Here is a 21,948-nt window from a genome sequence, read left to right as displayed (position 1 = left end):
ACATCATCTGCCGAGGGTGGAGATGGATGGGGCCTGGAGAAAGCAAATGCTGACTGGTAAAATAGAAGACTAGAAATGGCTCTCCACTGGCATCTTCTCTAAAGTATTTTGAAACTTCTAAATAAAATAATATTGAGGTTTTCCAGGGATAGAGGTTTGTGCTACCCAGCTAGATAATCTGAATTTTATTTTTAGGCTCCACAGTAGTATAAGGAGAACACTGACCTTGACGAATTGTTCTCTGACTTTCAACCGTGCAATGTGACATGTGCACGTGTGCAACACGAATGAGTGAATGGATGGATAAGCAAATACATGCAATAAAATATTTAAAATATCAAGGAAAATTAGGTTGTAAGGGTATAGTGGAAATATTAGCATGAGTCCTTTATAGTAGTCCTTTATTGGTTACTGTCATAAAACACCAGAAGCTGGGAAAGGGTTTACAGAAAAGAGGTTTGTTTAGTTTACAGTCTGGGAGTTCAAGGACACAATACCAGCAGTGACTTTGCTCTGTGAGGGCCTAATGGGAAAGGTCATTATGGTAGGAGTGTCTACAAGTGAGCGATCTCATAATAAAGCAGAAAGGCAGTGGGAGAAGAGAGATCCTGCTTGCTCAGTCTTTTAACATGTCTCATACTTACAGGCAGCAACGGGGGTCCTGTGGAGACTACATTCATGCCTTCCAAGGATCCTTCCAGCACCTTCTATCACCTCTCTATAGGTGAGTACCTTTTTTCCCCAACTGAGTGCCAAGGATCAAACTTTTGCTAGCAATAAATAAATAAATAAATAAGTAAATAAATAAATAAATAATAAAAAATAGAAACATCAGTATGCATCCATGTGGTATAATGCATGTGTTTGCTTGTGTGTGTGTGTGTGTGTGTGTGTGTGTGTGTGTGTGTGTGTGTGTGTGTGTGTGGGACATGTGTACATGAGCAGTTATGGTGGCCCAAACTTGTCAGCCATCTTTTTTTTTTCTTTTCTATTTTTCGGAGCTGGGGACCGAACTCTAGCTCTACCACTGAGTTAAATCCCCAACCCGTCAGCCATCTTTCTAATGACTCTTCTTTATGCTCTGAGATGGAGTCTCAGTCAAACCCAGAACTCATCTTAGAGCTCGCTTGCCTTGCTAGTCAGCTTACTCTGGGGATCCCTCGTCTCACCATTCTGAGTCTGAATTTTTAGGGGTGCTTCCATGTGCACCTGACTTTTACATGGTTTCTGGGATCCAAACTCTCATCTTCCTGCCTCTGTGGCAAGCACTTTAGCCTCCGAACCATCTTCCCAGACTCTTCCGCCTTATTTTGTGAGATTCTGGTACTAAACTTGGAGCTCACTATTGGACTGGATTAGATAGCCAGCAAGTCCCAGGGATCTTCCAATCTTGGCATCCCTGGTGCTGGGGTTATAGGTAAACTTCCACATGGTGGCTTCTCTCCAATATGGGTGGTGGAGATCAAACTTAGAACAGTGCTTGTGAGGCAGATACGTTACTGACCGAGCATCCTCCTGCCCCAAATATTCATTCTTAGCATTCCTAAAGTAATAGCTCACATTTAGATACTTAACTTGTGCCAAGCATTGTGCTAAGAGCTTCAATTCTGTTGAATTGTCGAAGAAACATTATTTAGGTAGACACTAATATTGCAGATGAGGAACCTGGGGTACAGCAAGGTTAAGTGCCTGGTTAGTACCAAACAGCAAACACGGGAACCAGAACAGAACCGTATACATGTATGTTTATGTATGTGTGTGTGTGTGTGTGTGTGTGTGTGTGTGCATGTCCGTATATCCACTTCTGCCTCAAAATATAATTGGATTTTTTATAAATTAGACAGAAAACACCTCAGTACGGAAATATGCAATGAATACTGTCGACCTAATAGCTAGGAAAATTAACAGGTAATTTTAAACTCTCTGTTACTTGGTCTTATCATTTAAATTTATTACTGTAATTCAGTACCTCTTTCAACTCATATATATTACCTATTGCCAGTTTTGAAATGGAAATGATCATTTTGAAATCATTTATAAAACTGCCAAGAATGCCAAGACTCATATTGTAACAGTGAACAGAGCATAAGGCCGCTTACTGAAGTGCCTCTCGTAGATTTCAGAATGCTTTTAAAGTTATTATCGGGGTCTCCGTGGGCCTGGGGAAATAATTAACATGGCTGGAGACAGGTGTGGGTGCTCTGTCTGAGCTCGTGCTAGCTTCACCTTCTGGAATGTTTTCTTTTAAATGTACAGCTTGAGTCCCATCTTGCCTGTGCCATCAGGAAGGGTAGAGGGTCTGTCTCTTTATTATGCTGGTGAGAGGGGAATTTGGTTTTTAGGAAACCAGATAAAATGATTTCGATAGATCAGGAAGCTGAAGTAAAAGAACGAGTGAGAAAGTCCCAGCTAAGAGAAAATAAACAGAATATTATCTTAGCAATGCTTCCAGAGTGAGCAGCTGCTGGCTCTACAGATCGAGTGCCTGGAGGAAGCAGGGTTGCAGAATGGTTAGAGCCATGGACCTAAAACTTATTACTTCGTGTATATGAATATGTCCAGAGGAAGCCCCCCTTTTATATATACCAATAGTTTAAAGGACTACAAAAAAGCAGCTTCCCATAGGAAAGCTTTACTTATGAATTTAAGTTTAATTCTAATCCATTAATCAGCAATATACTACATTCCCCAGTGTTGGTTGGACCAAGTTTGGTGGTCTTTGTATGAACTTGGCAGCTCATCTGATCTTGTCGACCCTCCATTTCTTCATCTGAAGAGTAATACATTTTTGAAAAGATCTCACTTTAATGTCACCTCTCTTTGGTATTTGAGGGAAAGGGAGCTCTAGTGATTGATGAAGGTCACATCTCAGAGAACTTCAGAAATATTTTTCTTTCTTTCAAAGTTGTGAGAGGCCCTGAATCTTCAACTGCACAGTGTTTCTGGCATTTCACATGACCAAGACTGGTGACGTTTGTTGTTGGTCATCAGATGGCAGTAGACAAAACATGCTAGAAAAAAACAAATGGGATGTTCTGAGTGACTTTATCCAGAAATGAAGTCACTTAGTTAGAGCTCATTGTAAAGTCATAATTCTTCATAGAGGGCTGCTCTTAGCCACCAGAGCCTGATATCTCAAAAAGGAAAGTACAGGAAGAACTGAATGCTGACCCTGCCTGAAATGGCTACATCTCCCTGAAAGATCAGGAACCCTCAGGTTAGTAAAACAAGCAAACAAGGCAGTGAGCAATAGGCAGACAGAAAGACAGCCATACCAAAGGGTTCCTATCCAGTATAAATACCAGAGTTCACACTAGAAGACATTGGACAACAGACAGAGCTTCTTTTCCTTCACAACCTGTATTAATGGCTTTGCTTACTTCTCTCATCACGTATCTGACGTGGTACTTGTCAAGTTTTGGCTTACAGTTTGAGGGGATTTATCTCATCAGGATGGGAAAGGCATGGTGGCAGCAGCATCGCGCAGCTGGTCACATCGCAGTCACAGATAAGAAGCAGAGAACATGGAGGAAGTAGGCCCAGGCTGTCAGCCTTCAAGGCCCAGCCCCAACAAGTGACTTCATCCAACAGGGCTCTACCTCTTAAGGTTCTACAGCCTTCCAAAGCTACACTCTCAGCTGATGACATGACCCTGTGAGAGATATTGCACATCCAAACACCAACCTATTCCAACCCAAGTGCCCTGGCGCTGTGATGCTATTTTGAGTATCTTTAGATAGCTTCCTCATAAGACCTGTCCTAGTCCACAGAATCAGCCTGCCCCAATGTGAACAACTATTCTCATAGGCCGCAGAGAAAGAACTACATTGGGATTATTGATAACAGGTTTACGTCAATGAGAGGATTGAATTTAACAATTCGACTTGAGAAAACTTGGTAAGAGAGTTCTTTAGAGACGTCGACCTCTGACTGAGTGCTGCGGTAAGCCTCAAAGTGCTTTCGCATGTATCCACAGCATAGCAGGTTTAAACATCTCAGGTTTACCACTTCTACAGTGGTTCATGGTCCACTGGACCAATGCCCAACTGTATACCGGGCATCTCTGTGCAATGACAGTACTTATTGATATAAATTGTCACAGAGATGAAATGGTCCTGAACTGGTGAGCTGTGTCACTTTGTATCTTTCTGTACTTTATGGTGCCAACTGGGAGGCTATGTGATGTGCAGCCGAGATTCTTCATGAAGAGGTACAGGAATCAGTATGTGTTGTCCTTGGATGTTCCTCCTATGCGGTACCCAGTATTTCCATGACATTAGCGATAAGGTAAAAGGAGAGAGGTGAGCATAAGGTGGCAGACTGGGCATGGGAGAGCGCTAGCTACTTTATCTTGGTAACACTGCTATGTTTACAATCTGATGGCATAGAACTGAGCCACCTTTCATGGGTGTGCACTGCATGCATGGGTACCTGTTCCTGAAGGAGCTCATGTGTTTGTCTGAATATGATGGGTGAGAGGGTCAGGCAGAGACATCTGTGCATGGAAGCCAGAGACTGATGTTGATAATGGGATCTTCCTCTGTTCCTCTCTGTCTCATTTTTTGAGACAAGATCGCTCACTAAAATTGGGGTTCATCTATTTGACTAGAATAGCTGGCTCACAAGCCCTGAAATTCTCTGGTCTCTGCCTCTGCAGTGCTAGCTTTTGTTTACACTGATGTACCCGGATGTTTACATGGATGCTGGGGGATCTGAGCTCAGGCCATAATGGTAACATGGCAAACACTTTCCCAAATGAGCCATCTCCACCCTCAGAGCCTTTCTCTTTCAATGAATGCCTCACTTTTCTCATTACTACAACCCAATACACAAGAAGAAGCAACTGAAGAGAGGAAGGACTTCCTTAGTTCATTTTGAGGTACAGTCCATCCCAGTGAGGAAGGCACAGAAGTGGGAAGGGGCCACATCTATGGCAGAGGAGCTCTAGGAGACTTGCTCATGAGGGATCAGGAAGTAGAAGGCAGAGAGGAAGTAGATCTGTGCTCTATAAGCCTCAATGTGTTCCCTACAGCAACTCACTTCCTAAAAGTTCTACAAACTGGAGACCATGTGTTCAAACACAAAAGCCTAAAGGAGGGACTTTTTTTGCATCTAAATCATTGTGATGCGTATTTATTCAGTGTATAATGGCTCCTTGGGGTTCGTTTCCACTTTACAGCCTGGGTTGGAGGACATCTCCATTAGGATAAGCCTTGATAATGAGAGCTGAGGGCACTGTGACAGTATAGCCATCTTTGTTGGTGTTCTGGAACGCTGGCTGACTGGGTTTGGCATTTTCTCTGCTGTGGCACAGTGTGCTTGGACTTTATTGGGATAGGCCCCTTGTTGAGCATGAAAGCTGGTTTCCTTTTGCCTGCCAGAAGAGCTGGCTCTCTCATTCACCATAGTTTATGGGTCTGCTGGCTCCAGCTCAAATACGCCTCAGCAGAGTCTGTCTCTGGGGAGAAAGCAGCCCTTGAGAAAGGACGGTTAAAGACACTGTTTGTCTCAGATGCTTATTGGCATCTGGGACCAGGTGAAGACAGGGACAGGGATGAGGCCAAAGCCCACAGCCCACACAACCCAATTATGCAGCTAAACAGCTTCCCACAAGGTGTTTCATTGGCAAAAGCGGTACCTGCAGGAGGCTCCCTTGAGGCAGGAGCTGGGGGCGGAGGCTATAGGTCATTTAGCCATATACAATGAGGTAAAAGTCCTGCTCGCCAAGGCCAGAAAGGTAGGTGGTAGGATTGGTGCCATCCAATTTTCAAAGACAACATTTATCTCTTTGGCTCCCTTTCACCCCTGCTATGACCCTTAGATGGAGCAGGCTGGGATTAAAGCTCAGAGAACTGTTTCACAGGAGGGGACCAGTAACTTATTCAGTATAGTTTTGTTTTCTGATCCCAGCATCAGGAATGTCATTCCCTTTTACATAGTGCAGTGGACCACTTGTGACACTCTCCCAGTTATATCTTGAGGGATTTTTTTCCTCCCAGAATGATAGTGTTAGGAGATAGGGTATTGGGGAAAGAACAGATCACAAGTCCTGCTGACTGGCTTTAGTGGCCTTCTAACAGAGGTAGAAACAAGCTGGCTAGCGACTGTCACTTGGCAAGGGTGCAATAAGAAGGTGCCATCTAAGGCTGGAGAGATGGCTGGGCTGATAAGAGCACTGGATGCTTTTCCTGAGCACCTGGGCTTCATTCCCAGCATCCACCTGGCAGCTCATGATCACCCAGTCCCCCAGTCCTGGGGATCTGTTGCTCTCTTCTGGCCTCTAAGGGTATTAGGCACACATGAAGTGCACAGACAAGCATGCCGGCCAAACATGCATTAGATAGATAGATAGATAGATAGATAGATAGATAGATAGATAGATAGATAGTAGATAGATAGATAGATAGTAGATAGATAGTAGATAGATAAGATTAGATTAGATAATACATAGATACATGATAATAGATGGTAGATAAATAGATGGTAAATAGATTATAAGTAGATAATAGATGACAGATGATAGATGATACATAGAGGGTGATAGATGATTAATAGATGATATATAGAGAATAGATAGATAGATAGATAGATAGATAGATAGATAGATAGATAGATAGATAGATAGACAGACAGGCATATAGATAGATAGATAGACAGGCATATAGATAGATAGATAGACAGGCATATAGATAGATAGATAGATAGATAGATAGATAGATAGATAGATAGATAGATAGATAGATAGGTAGACAGGCATATAGATAGATAGATAGATAGATAGATAGATAGATAGATAGATAGATAGATAGATAGATAGGCAGGCATATAGATAGATAGACAGACAGACAGACAGACAGATAACTTTTAAAGAAGGTGCTGTCTATGTGAATTGGGTTTCTGCTATCCATTGAGCCCTCCAGTGTCTTGATCCTATAGCATCCCTTTCCATTCTCTTTTACTGTAAAACATCAATGTGCCTCATCCCTCAGCCACAGGATTTATGGTATTTGTGTTAAAGAGCCATGAGTGGATAAAGATATGAACCTGGGGATCTGGACATAGTTCAGAAATCCCCAGAGGCAAAAGAAAAGGAATCAAATATCTAATGCAGTTAATGTCTGAACATTACTGGGTTGTACAGAGGTATTGTCACAGAAAAAAAATCTCTTGGTGGGTTTTGTTTTATTTTTATGGCCACAAAGATTGAGTCAAAGATCTGGTACCTTTAAGTCAAGTGTTTTACAATTGAAACACATCCAAGTCCTTAGATGGTTTATTGACAGATATTTTTGTTACTTTAAAATTTGGCAATTTTATACATGTATGTACTATATCAGCCCTGGTCACCTGTCCACCCTCCTTTATTCCTTTTCCATTCCCACAACCCCCTGCTTCTCCCACTAAGGCCCCATCTCAGTTTCATATCCTTTTGTTCTAATTGTGGTTTTAAGCCCACTGGGTTTGATCACAGACACAAGGGTCTTGATTTAAAGGTAACCACTGGACCAGGGGACAACTCCCCAGTGGCTACACCATGGAAGGCAATTCCTTCTTCTTTCAGAACCCTTGACTATCAAGAGTTCTCCTGGGACGAACCTTCCCCATCTATGACTGTTGGTGACGGGATAAATCCTGTGCAGAAAACCAGAACTGCTGTGGGTGCACGGGTGCCACAGCCGCATCATTCCCATGAGACACTTTCACAGCCCCTCCCCCACAATAGGATTCTTATATCCTTTGCCCTACTTTCCCATAATGTTCCTTGTATCTTAGAGAGGATTACGTGGGTGTCACATATAAGGCCCAACACTCAATAGTCCCTGTTCTCAGCAGCCTGCTGCCCATGTGTTCATATTAACTGACACTTGCTGCAAAGAAAGCTTTATTGTCCAAGACTGAGAGCGATACTGCTTCATGGGTATGTATGCACACAGTCGAGTGTGTGTGTGTGTGTGTGTGTGTGTGTGTGTTTGACAATGCAGTCACTTAGCAAAACAGTAATAGGTTCACCTTTGAGTCTGAGGTCCCTAGACAATAGCCTTTGACCTGGTCCACAGAATCAGTCATGAACTCTTTCCTATGGAAAGGACCTAAGAGCCGATCAGAAAGCAGTTGGTTACCCCTGTAACAGTTGAGCTGCTACTGCACCAGAGGCATATCTTATATGGTAGCATGCAAAGTTCACAGCTATAAAAGATTATTGCTAATGTCTCCCTCCTAGCTGGCTGCACACCAGCTGGCACTGTGGAAGTGGCCAGCAGGAAGGAAGCTTCCAGGTCAGTGCCAGGCTGATTTCTGTATTTTGTAACCAAGGTATGTGGTGTCTCTAGCAAGCGGGCAGACCAAGAGAAATGGTAAGAATTTATATTGTTTGAGAGGACTTTAGAATATTCGGAATAACAGCTTAAGAGGCAGTATTCCACCCTCCCCCCACCCTGCAATGAGATATTTTTGTTTAATAATCAATAGATTCTAAACGTAATATTCTGGGGGTATCCTTTGTTGCTGTTTACTGGAATCTAAGTAAGTAGTTCTTGGAATCATTCAGGTTTCATATTCAGTTTAGAAATGATATGAGAAATCTCTGCACAGAGAAGTACATGAGGCCCCTTTCCTGGGAGAAAGGCAAGCATCAGTGGGAAGAACGATGGACCGTCTGACATAGGTGCAAAGCTAAAGAAAAGTAACAACGAGCTTCGTGGTGCTCGCCGAGTTGGTCATAGTGACCTGTGTTACTACACAGAAAATAGGATTGTACTCATTAAACATCTCTGTTAATTCATTTTAATTGATAATTAATGAGCTTCAGAAAGCCAGGTAGACCTCGTCTTTCTCTGTTCCCAGAGATCCAATCCCCCAGTCTTATCCCCAGCCCTGTGGTAAGCACCTGTGGCTGCCTCCCCTGTTCCCATCTCCCATGGATCCCACAGTTCTTTTCCTTCTAACCTTCCTCTAATTGTTGATTTGTTCCAGACCCAACCCCAGGTGGCACTACTGCTAACCCAAGGGTCTCTCCTCCCAGGGTAACAAGTAGTCTGAAGGCAGTGCCATGTCTCTCATACCGCTTCTGAGATTCAGTATCCAGAGTTTCATACCTGGCTTCATAGCAAGAAATCTGATCTGGTCTCCTTTGTCCTTTGCCCTTTGACCTTTCTCACAAGGGATCACAAAGGCCTTCTCTTTCAAACTTCCTTTCCCAATTCGGCCCAGTAGCCCAGCCTTCAATACTAGCATCCCCTGTGAACATACCAGCTGAGCAGGCTAGGAAATCAGGCAACACGTGACGAGTGCATTCAACAAAGATCCAGGGAGAAAACAATCCAAGAAACAAATGCTTACCCAACAAAGATAAATCCGGAAATCAAGACCTAGGCCTATAATTATCCCAAACCCAGATGCCTACACACATCATAAAAACACAATCCACATCAGGCAGGGCAATGTGTCTCCACTGGAGCCTAGATGTCTTAGCACAGCAGTAGTCGCTGAAGCAGGAGAAAAAGACCTAAAACCAACTAAATAAATATGACAGGGTTCCTTAAAGAGGAAATTAATAAATCCCTCAAAGAAATCCAGGAAAACACAAACAAACAGTGTGAAAAAATAAACAAATCCTTTAAAGAAAGCCAAGAAAGCACAAACAAAACATGGAAGAAATGAATAAATTTATTTTAAAAAATCTAAAATTCACAAGCACTCAAAGTCAATGAATAAAACTGTTCAAGTCCTGAAAGTGGAAATAGAATCAATAAAGAAAGCACAAAAAGGAGAGAATTCTGAAGATGAAAGTTTTAGTAATTCAAACAGGATCTCCAGAGGAAAAATTCACGAATAAAAATACAAGAAGTAGAAGTGAAAATCTGGGGTTGGGGATTTAGCTCAGTGGTAGAGCGCTTGCCTTTAGGAAGCGGAAGGCCCTGTTCGGGTCCCCAGCTCCGAAAAAAAAAAAAAAAGAAGTGAAAATCTGAGGCATTGAAGATATGATAGAAAAAATTGATAATCAGTCAAAGAAAATATTAAATTTAAAAAACTCCTGACTTCAAGAAAATCTGCAACACTATGAGAAAACCAAACCTAAGAATAATAGGAATAGAGAAAGGGGAAGAATCCCATCTCAAAGACCCAGAAAATACTGTCAACAAAACCATAAAAGAAAATATTTCTAACCTAGGGAAGGAAATGCCTATAAATGTACAAGAAACATACAAAACACTAGATTTGACCAAACAAACAAACAAAAAACTCTAAAACCCTAAAGAGAGAAATATTAGAGCTAGCACATACTATAAACCAAATGGACCTAATATACTTACAGATATTACATTTCACCCAAACACAAAAGAATACACCTTCTTCTCTGTGTCTCATGGAATTCTAAATTTTATTCTAAAAATTGGCCACGTATTCAGATGCAAAGCCAGTCTCAGAGGATACAAGAAAATTGAAATAACTACCTGTGTCCTATCAGATCACTATGAATTAAAGCGAGACAACAACAACAACAACAGCAACAACAGAAACAGAAACAGAATAACTCCCTATAGTATGAAAAGAGAACAAGACAGAAATTAAGAAAAAAAATAAAGACTTTGTAGAATTCAGTGAAAAGGAGTACACATACCAAAATGTATGGACTACAATGAAAACAGTGTTAAGAAGAAAGTTCACAGGACTAAGGGCTATATTTAAAAAAAAAATAGAGACTAGACCAGCAACTTAACAGCACATCTGAAAGTCCTAGAATAAAAGAAGCAATCAAACTCAAGAGATAAGAAATAATCAAACTGAGGACTGACATCAAAATAGAACAATACAAAGAATCGGTGGGAAATGGAGTTGGTTCTTTGGGAAAATCAACGTGATAGACGAACCCTTATCCAAACTCACCAAAAGACAATGAATGTCCAAATTTTCAAAATCAGAAGTTAAGAGAAGGACATAAAGAGATATAGGTCATCCAGAGATTAATAAGGACATACTTTAAGAATCCGTGCACAACCAAGTTGGAAAAATCTAAAAGAAATGGATACTTTTGTGGATAGGTACCATTTACCAAAGTTAAATCAAATCTGGTAAATAATGTAAACCTGGAACCCCTAGTGAGATAGAAGTGGTCATTAAAAGACTCCCAACATCGACAAAAAGTCCAGAATCGGATGGTTTGAGTGCAGAATCCTACCAGACTTTCAAAGAAGAGTTAATGCCTTAAATTACTCCACAGAATAGAAACAGAAGGAATGTTGCCCAACTCATTTTACAAGGTCATAGATGCGACCTGGGCCCTTTTCTCTCCAACTCCTGTGCTAAAGATGCACATTTCTAAAGACCAGTGGGATCCCACTGCACCAGTGGGATCCCTAATGATCTGTCAGACACCCTGCCAATGTGATGTGGACATCTATGGATGTGAGGGGTATACCATGTATGTGTATGGCTCTGAGATTTGGGGGTTGTCTTGTTATTTAGGACAATTTGACTACTGCACGCAATCTTTTACTCCTCCAGTACTTTCAGTAAAACTTTCCAGGCTAATCTGAAGTCCTACGACATCAGGTGACTCCGTGGTAAAATGCCACCAGGACATCACCATTGCCCACAACTATAGCTGTGAATTGGCTTTCAAGAAAATGAAAGCTCTCCCTGTCAACTTCCCCTCTCCAGTTTCTCACCATACTTGTGGGCTGGCCAAGTAGGGAAATGTCACCACTGCCTTCAAGTGATCACGACGTGACTTAGAATGCTACTTTGCTATTCTGATCAGATCAAGTCAACATCTAACCCGCCGTTAAAGCACAGGTCCAAATGATAAAACCTTTCTGGTTTGACAAGTGGGTGGTTCTTCTGGCCCCCTGGGATGGCTTAACAAGTTGTATTTTATCTTCAATGTCACTTCCTATCCCATAATGTAGTTATTCGTGTCTGTAGCTCGCTTCCATTAAACTAATCTATCTAAAGGCAGATACCCCTCCCATTTACCATGGAATCCTCTACAGTACTAAGCCATGCATTGATAAATAAATGATTCGTGAATTAAATATTACTCTTCAGGGCAGGACCACACACTTCTCTTTTAAATCCCAAGTGATCACGGTTCAGTAAGTGGCCTGAAATGCCACCTGTGAAATGGGCTGGCGTTCTCTGGTGAGCCTCCTTCTTGGTTGGGAGGTTTTTGCAAAACAACTGGAGTGAGAGAGCCTGGCTCCCAGGAAGGTGAGCTTAGACTTTACACCTATGGTATGTTAGGCATTCCTACTCCCAAGAATAACTAAATCAAGAGGAAAGAAGCCTAATGCAGTAACAGGGACTAGTTTAGAGACCTAGGGATCTTTGAATAAAGGAGGGGAGAAGGGGTAGCTGTTGGCTTCCAAGGGCCCTGTGCATTGAAGAAAGTTTCTTCAAATAACAGTGGGCACTGAAGCCTTGTAGCTACGTTGACCCAGGAAAGGGGAAGAAGATTTAGAGGGCACTAAATAGAAAAGATACCTTAGATTGTAATGAAAGGCAACAACATAAGAGGTCACACAGGAAAGCCTTCAGCCTACTGGCAGACCATCCCACATATCAAACTTGAGCATGAGAGATATATGTGGGCATTGCTGGAGGAAGGGAGAGAGGGAAAAGTGGAGGGAGGGAGGGATGGGAAGAGAGAGAGAGAGAGAGAGAGAGAGAGAGAGAGAGAGAGAGAGAGAGAAGGAGAGAGAGGGTGTTTGTACTCAATGCACTTGGGAGTGAATCTCTGTGGTGAAGAACTGATTCATTCATAAAGTCACAGAGCTTTTAAAAAGTCTCTGCACCAGACACTGGAGAAATGATGCCGAGAACATCAGGCGTCTCCCTTCTGGAAAGTCAGGATCCAAAGATTGATATTTACAGAGTGATGAGTCAAGACAGACATGCACAAATATGGGGACCCATCCGGGAGAGGTTGGAGGTAGAGACCTCTGCACTTAGTAGAGCACACCATGAGGAAATAAAGTTATTGTTGCTGATACTTTTTTTTTACTGTGGCTGCAGTCCTTCCTCATATTGGCTCCATCAGAGCTGTGAAACAGAAGATGGCAGGGAGCTAAGAATTGTTTACTAGTTGTTCACTAGCATCTCGGAGCATCAAAGCTGTGGATGGCTTAGATGTTCAGCTGCACTCCATGCATTTAAACATGAAGCAACTGAGGTAGGGGGAAGGGAAATGTCATACTCAAGCAAGTTGCTGAGATTGGTGTTCCAGTCAGAGACCTAAAACCAAGATCCATGCTGTCACAGGACAGACCTCATTACACTGTTTCCTAGCAACAATTCTCTTCCCCAGAAGCCAAAAATACTTCCCAAAGGATGCCAGGAACTCCACAAGCCTGTTTATGATGGTCTGTCAAACTTTCCATGGGCAGAAGACATTTTTAGGACTCTTAAAACATTTTTATGTATATGCACATGGGTGCTGATGCCTATGGAAACCATAAGTGGGCATCAGATCCCCTGGAACTGGAGTTGCAAACATTGGTGAGCCACCTGACATGGGTACTGGGAACTGAGTTCAGGTCCTGTGGACAAGCAGAACAGGTACTTAACCATGTAACCAGTCTTTTTCTCAAGCTGTGCTGCCTATGAGAAAGTTCTACAGTAATGGGCATATTCTATAGTTTGGTATCCAGAAAGATAGCCAGAAAATACAGGTGGAACTACCTTAAGATAAGTCTAGTTTGTCTGAAGAATTAGGTCTTAATTCCTGTAGCTTGCATTCCTTCTAACGACCATATTGAGCAACGCAGGCCTTAACCACTGTGACCGCCTTTAGTTATGTCACCAGGCACGTGGCTCTTTCTGTCTACCTGACCTGCCTTAACATTCTTCAGGACCAATGTTCCAAGTGTCCAAGCCTTTGAGAACCAAATTAAGCACAAGATAAGTTCAGACTGAGTGGGTCTGCTGGTGTGAATCTGTGGTGTGCAGGTGTGAATATGTGGTGTGTAGGTGTGACTCTGTGGTGTGTAGGTGGGTCTGCTGGTGTGAGTCCGTGGTGTGTAGGTGTGAATCTGTGGTGTGTAGGTGTGAATCTGTGGGGTGTAGGTGGGTCTGCTGGTGTGAATCTGTGGTGTGCAGGTGTGAATATGTGGTGTGTAGGTGGGTCTGCTGGTGTGAGTCTGTGGTGTGTAGGTGTGAATCTCTGGTGTGTAGGTGGGCCTGCTGGTGTGAATTCATGGTATGTAGGTGTGAATCTATGGTGTGTAGGTGGGCCTGCTGGTGTGAATCTGTGGTATGAAGGTGTGAACCTATGGTGTATTGGTGGGTCTGCTGGTGTGAATCTGGTGTGTAGGTGGATCTGCTGGTGTGAATCTGTGATATGTAGATGGGTTTGTTGGTGTGAATCTGTGGCGTGTAGGTGTGAATCTGCGGGTTGTAGATAGATCTGCTAGTGTGAATCTGTGGTGTGTAGGTGGGTCTGCTGGTGTGGATCTGTGGTGTGTAGGTAGGTTTGCTGGTGTGAATCTGTGGTGTATATGGACTGAGCTCCTCTTGTTCAACCCCATCTCCCAACACTATTGCAGTTAGGTTTATTTCCAGTGCATGAACCTTGGTGAGCACACCCCAGCTATCACAGAATTTTGACCTGCTGAAGCCATTCTTTCCTGCTTTCAGCATGTGGCAGTACTCTGTCCTAAGACAGCTTGAGTTTTACCACTCAAAAGCTATATTCCATCCACTCAAGTTAAGAACATTCTTAAGATTTCATTATGAACTCTACAGAAAAGGCCATTCCACAGCCATTGAAATGCCCCAAGTTATTCCTGGCTTAACTCTTACCAGCTCTAGCTCTGGGTTCCCAAACTACTCACCAAGCCAGTGAAATTTGAATACAGAATGGTAGCGAGCATTTCTTGTTTTGTTTTAGCGTTTTTATTTGATTTTGTTTGTAATAAGTTTCACTTCTGTGTTTTTTATCAGAGAGAGAGAGAGAGAGAGAGAGAGAGAGAGAGAGAGAGAGAGAGAGAGAGAGAGAGAAGATGGGTGGGTAGGGAAATGGAAGGATATGAGAGGAGTTGGGGGAGAGGAAATGATCAGAATATATCATATGAAAAAACTTAATAAAAAGCAAAAATAATATAAACTAAATATTTCATAGAGCAAATAAATGAGGTAAAATAGCAGCTGGAGAGATGACTCACTAGCTAAGAGCACTTGTTCTCGAAGAGAACCTGGGTTTGATTCCAGCATCCACATGACAGCTGCCAGTCATCCATAACTCAAATTTCAGGGAATCTAATGTCCTTTTCAGATCTCCTCAGACATCAGGCATGCACACAGTATACAGACATGCATGTAGGCAGAACAAAAACTCATCCATATAGAGTAAATAAATATATCTTTGAAAATAAAGACTATAGCATTTACATGATATATCATGCCACCTCAAATCATGCCATAAATCATGCCAATTGCTTTGTGGTAGCGCAATGTACTATTAAATTAATTTAAACATTTTCATTACATTGACTCTCTCTCTCTCTCTCTCTCTCTCTCTGTGTGTGTGTGTGTGTGTGTGTGTGTGTGTGTGTGTGTGTGTGTGTGTGTGTGTAGTGGCAGAGGGCAAGCTACTGGAAATAGTTCTTTTATTCCATCACGTTGGATCCAGGGGTTGAACTTAGTTTAGGTCATTGGGCTTAGCACCAAGCACTTTTACCTCTTGAACTATCTCACTGACTCATACTCAATTTTTATTCAAGGCTTTAAAAAAGACACTTTGAGTTTATTTAAACATAATATTTTATGGTATCCATCTACCTACATCAAAAAGCAGAATTCCTAAATCTGCCACAGAGGGAGAGTTTTATTTTTTAGGTTGTGTTCAACTCAGAGTTATTAACATCTATGGTTTTTTGTTTTTTTTTTGGTTTTTTTTTTTTTTACATAATGTCAACTTCTGTGTCACTGGGAGGATCAAGAAGTGAAATTTCTGGAACAATTTTTTTTTCTGGGATTTTGTCTTAAACTGTTTACATCTCTCTGCAAACTTTGAAGATTGTGTTTTCTTGTTGGTATATGTGAGCAAAGTTGGTCACAGATTAGGGACCTCCCCACATTATGCCCCTTACTTACTGCTTTGAAGAAAAGACTTAACAGTTACCTTGTATCAAACATGTGCTTCTACGTCATCAGTTTTCACCAGCACTGTTGAGTCTCTGTGTCTTTCTGTATAAACGCAAGTGATTTTTGTTTCAAAGCCAAGTTATAGCCTGTTCTTTGTAAAGATATTTCACAGAACATTTAGATTCAACAGTGTAGCCCCAAAGAATACCAAGTGACAAACTGAACTGGTGGAGGAACTTGGCATAAAACAATGATAACAGGGCCAATGTTTCTAGGGTCAGGAATATACAACTCATTTTCAGTCATCAGAAGATGTTAGTGGGGGAGACCCCACCTTAAAACTGATAAACTAAGGTCTTTGGATTCCTGTGGTGACTCTTGATCAAGCTTCTCTATCTTTAATATAGATAGAAAATTCCTCCATCATGAATTCTCTAAAACAAAGACAGTAATAGCAAATCCCTCCTGTTTCTCAAAGCAATGTTCTGTGATCTGAAATGATTTGTCAAGTTTAGAGGATAAAGTAGCTGAATTTAGCTTAGAAAAATCGAAGTATAATCTGGGCTTCTTCCTTTCCTCTTTTTAAGGCAGATTCTTACCTTTGTCATTGAGTGCTTATGGTTTTCCGAAAGAGGTAGAAAAGCTACATTTCTAACATGTGTTGTGCTGAGTATCAGGGGAGGGGGAGAATTTGCTGCGTTATTTATTGTTGTGACCCTGGATCCATAGCAGGAAGTATCAAGGAAGGAAGGTTGAGGAAGGCTTGCTGGTGAGAAGCATTCGAGCTGTGGTGGCAGGAGCAATATGTGGTTGTTTATAGCGAGTCCACAGGCTAGTTCTCAGCTCACTTTCTCTTCTTATTCATCCAGGGATAGGTCCAGCCCACGTATGTTCTTTAGTTGGTGGTTCAGTTTCTGGGAGTCCACAAGGGGTCAGTTAGTTGACTCTGTTGGTCACCCTGTGGAGTTCCTACTCCTTCTGGGTCCCTCAATTCTTCTACAAGACTCTCCAAACTGCATTTAATGTTTGGCTGTTGGTCTCTGCATCTGTTGGTTAGCTGCTGGGTGGATCCTCTCAGAGAATAGTTATGCTAGGCTGCTGTCTGCACGTACAAGATAGTATCATTAATAGTGTCAGGGACTGGTGCTTGCCCTTGGGATGGTTCTCAAATTAGACCAGTCACTGGTTGGCCACTCCCTCAGTCTCTGATCCATCTTTGCCCCTGCACTTCTTGTAGGCAGGACAAACTGGGAATAATTCTACCTGAAGACCCAGCTATACCACTCCTGGGCATATATCCAAAAGATGCTCCAACATATCCCAAGGACTCTTGCTCCACCATGTTCATAGCAACTTTATTCATAATAGACAGAAACTGGAAACAACCCAGATATCCCTGAACTGAATAATGGACACAGAAAATGTGGTACATTTACACAATGAAATACTACTGAGATATTAAAAACAAAGACATCATGGAACAATGGTGAAGGCAAATGGATGGAACTAGAGAATGTCATCCTGAGTGAGGTAACCCAGGCCCAGAAAGAGATGCATTGGATGTACTTACTGATAAGTTGATTTTAGCCACAGGTAGAGGATATCCACACTATAATCAACAGACACAAAGAAGCTTAAATAGCAAGGAAGGCCCTAGGGAAGATGCTTGAATCTCACCCAGAAGGGGACATAAATAGCCCTTTAGTTTCAAGACAGAGTTCGATTCTCCAGCCTACTCAAGCCTTGGATGGACGGCAATTCTCTTGCCTCAGCTTCCCAAACGGCTGAGATGAAAGTGTGAGCCTCTACACCCTGATGCTTGTTGTGTCTTGTTGAGATTCACTTCTCACTCAGGCAAAACAATCTCCTCATATTTAACTTGTTCTTTTCCTCTGGAATATTGTCTCCTTTCCCCCAAGAACAAAGCCTTACTCCTCCTGGTCTCTTGGAAGGATACCCTGGATTTCAAGCCTGGAGTGAATGGGCCTATGAGAGTGAACACTACAGCAACGACAACCTTCATGCCTGGCCTCTTCCTGTAGGCCTTTGATGGCTAGAGACACTGCTTCCAGGGGGAGGCGAAGGGAATCAGTGTCAACTGTATGCTAACGTACTACTGGAGACCAAAAACAAAAATGGAAACCCAGAGATGCCTGGCTTTCCAAGAGTAGAAAACAGCTTCTCCTCTTCTCTGAGGCTCCTGTTCTGGACTTAGGCTAGGGTTCATTCAGCTTTAAGGACAGCTCATTGTCAGCTGCTTATTCTGCAGGCTTTGGGTAAAGGCATCTGCAGCAGTGCACTCTGAGCTCAGCTGCAAGCTCTCTTTGTGCTCCCTACTCATTGCCATACAACTCCGGCAGGCTCTGCTCAGACACACAGGCCTTGAGAAGTGGGCAACGGGGTACTGTAGATCAAGGAAGAGGGCAGCTAAAGGAAGCAGAGGGGCTAGTAGATCACAGTGTCTTTCAAAGGGAAAGGAAACCAAGTCCCTAAAACAAAACAAAACACAAAACAAAAATAGAACTTCTCTCACTACTGGGTAAATAGCCAAGGCGTCTCATCAGAGACCACACAGAGATTTGCCCATGTGCATTTATTCTGCAGAATCCACCATGGCTACGGAATGGAGCCAGCCCAGATGCCTATCAAGAGAGGAATGAATAAAGAAAATGTATTTTATTCAGCTGTGAAGAAAAATGAAATTGGGCCAAGGAGATGGCTCAGTGGGTAAAAGTGATCACTACATGAGCCAGATCCTCTGAGTTTGGATCCCTGGAACTTACACAGAAAGTTGGAGGCGTTGTAACCTCAGTGCTCCTGTGGCCGGATGGATGTCAGAGACAGAGAATCTCCCAGCAGCCACCAGGCCAGCTATCCTGGAGTAAAAATGAAGTGACAAGAAGAACAGGAGATAGCCTGCCTCAAAACAAGGTAGTGTAAGAACTGGTTCATGGAAGCTCTCCTCTGATTTCTGTATGCACACAATTGCACACCTACACATATTACATATACTCACACATGTGTGCATACATGCAAGCACACATAGATACATACATGTGCACACGTGTGCAAGTGCACATATACATGCACACACATGCACGCATATACACATGCATGTGTGTGCGTGCAAACACACACATACACACACACACACACACTCACACAGCACAGCATAGCACAAGAAAACAGAAAAAGAGTATTTGAGAGCAAGAAGAGGACCAAAACATGGGGAAAGATAGGGAGAACAGTGGGCAGGAGTAAAGTGCAATGACATCATGACATTAAAGCATATCTCACACCTAGACCCTGTTTGATCTTCCTGCTTCATGTGTGCCACCAAGTAGGTAATGTTCCCAGATACACACTCCTGCCACAATGAAGCTCTCCCTGCCTTACCTCAGGCCCATAGTAATGGTGAGATCTGACCATGGATATAAATTCCCCAAACCATGAGTCACAATAAACCGTTCCTCTATTAAGATGCTTTCTAGGCATCCACGGTAGTTTGTCACAGTTATAAAATACCAACAAACACTTTCTGCTAGGAGCCTCTGGGTTGAGCAGAGCAGGCAGGAGATATCTGTGCTGGAAAAAAGTTCACTGCATCCTGACAGTGATTAATTCTAACTGTTCGCTTGACTGGATCTAGAGTCACCTAGGAGATTGCTGAGGTGCTGACGGCTGACACTGTCTCTCCTCACCTTGATATTACCTATGCAATACCAAATAGCTAGCTCTCCTGGAAAGGCAGCCCCTTAAATCATTATTGGTGATCTCAGACTGGCCCTGGGGGTTAGGAATCTAGGCGTGGTTAGCTGGTGCCAGGCTGCCATCACTTCAGAGCTGGACTCGGGTTGGAGAATCCGCTTCCAAGCTCCTCCTTCTGACTGTTGGTCTGCTTCAGTCCCTTACTAGCTGGTAGCTGCAGGCTTCTGTTCCTCATCATGATGGTGACTCTAAAGCCTACCCAGTGTCCTCCTACCATGGCATCTGACTTGCCACAGACCTTATAATTAGGTGTGTGTGTGTGTGTATGTTGACAGTATATGTATATGAATATGAATATGTATTTGTACATGTATGTATATGTATGTATATAGTATTGTGTATACTTGCATATATGTATATGTATGTGTATGTGTATGTGTATGTGTATATGTATGTGTATATGTATGTGTGTATATATGTATATATGTGTATATGCATATATGTATATATCTGTATATGTATATATGTATATATATGCATATGTGTATATACATATGTGTATACATGTATATATGTACATATGTATATATGCATATATGTCATATAGACGTGTTTATACATACACACACATATGTATACATATATACATATGTATGTATATGAGAGCAGGTAAAAGTCATAGTCCTTTACAATCTACCTGAGCAGTAACAATTCTGCCATTTGTTTTTCATTACAAACCAACCCTAGTACAAAAAGGGAGCAATTACATAAATGTGTGGCTACTAGAACATAAGATTCTTTAGAAGCCATAGAGGATGTCATACCTTAATGGGATATTTCCTACACATTGTGAGCTGTGAGTAGAAGACTGAACACTGATGGCTCTGAGACTGGACACCTAGACAGGTTTCCTGCTTGTTCATGCCAGAAGGATCCAAATTTCTGCATTTTCCCCAAGAGAGTCACAGCAGGTAACTGCACAGGTCTAGGAAAAGTGTTCAATTCTATTTGGTCACACTAGCTGGAATCAGACATTCCTTATTCTCCTATTACGTATGCAATCTGGAGCAAGTGACTCAACTGTTCTTTTTCTTGGATATAGACTTTTTTTTCAAGTAAAGTGAACTACAGTGTACTTCCTTGGGATTACTGTATAATTTTAGTAAGATTAATGCATATAAAATGAGTAGCCTAGTGTGAGTGCTCCGTAAATTACAGCTATTATGATCATTGTTGACGTATATTATGTTTTAGGACTCAAAATGGACAGAAGGGGAATTGTGGGCAGTAGTAACCATAAACAATCAAATTCTTCCTTGTCCTAGGTGTTTTTTTTTTCATCTTGCTGTGATAAATGCTTGAGAAAAACAGCCTAAAGCAGGGGATTTCGCCGACTTTCAGAGGATTGAGTTTGTGGCTGCTTGTGTGGTGAAGTAAAGCTGTTAGCTGCTCCCTTCATGGCCGACTGTGGTTTGAATGCGATGTCCTGCGCAGGGCTGCACGCTCACACAGTTGGCCCACAGCTGGTGCTGCTGAGTTGGACGACTGTGAAATCTTTTAGGAGATGGAGCCTCATTAGAGGAAGTGGGTGACCAGGGGCCAGGTTTGACATTCTATAACCTGGTCCCACATCGTTTCCTGTCTGCTCACTGTTCCTCATCCTGGACAACTTCCAAACAGGCGTCTCACAAGACGCCTTCTGTCTTGGTGGACTGTGCACCTTCTCAAACTGTCAGCCGAAACCAAGCCCTTCCTTCCTTAAGTCCCTTCCTTTCACAGCAGAGGAAGAAGTAACTGACACGGTGACCGACACATCATGGCAGTGCTTAGCTGGGTCTTTCTTTTCTCCACGTCTATTCCATCTGGGCCCCCAGCTTATGCTGGGGATGATACTGTGAACATTTGGCATGGCTCCTCCCTCTTAACTAATTGTCTCTAGAATCCCATCATGGGTACTCCCGGAAGTGTGACTCGCCCACCTCCTAGTTGACCGTTAATCAAGCCAAGTGAACAATTTGGACTAACCATGTTTCTCCAATGTGTATGGGTTCTGGAAGGCTGTGATGTTTTAGGTAATGGTCATCCAACCATGCATTCTTCTCTTCTCCCATGTATATAACGTCAGTATACGCTTTGTAGTCTTTTCTAATTATTTCT

The 21,948-nt window shown here is 42.4% G+C and overlaps 1 protein-coding gene across 1 annotated transcript in view; it reads right to left on the bottom strand.

The window, feature by feature from the left end:
• Positions 1–716: 716 nt before the first annotated feature.
• Positions 717–21,948, bottom strand: part of Grin2b (glutamate ionotropic receptor NMDA type subunit 2B) — a 503,512-nt gene continuing 482,280 nt past the window's right edge. The window contains exon 14 of the mRNA XM_032905525.1: positions 717–770. Within this exon, the coding sequence (XP_032761416.1) occupies positions 760–770 (11 nt within the window). The 3' untranslated portion in view covers positions 717–759. The remainder of the gene's footprint in view (positions 771–21,948) is intronic.

The sequence above is a fragment of the Rattus rattus genome, chromosome 6, assembly GCF_011064425.1.
Source record: "Rattus rattus isolate New Zealand chromosome 6, Rrattus_CSIRO_v1, whole genome shotgun sequence".
NCBI lineage: Eukaryota > Metazoa > Chordata > Mammalia > Rodentia > Muridae > Rattus > Rattus rattus.
The sequence above is the reverse complement of the archived record's forward strand: the minus strand, read 5'-3'. Positions and strand labels throughout refer to the sequence as shown.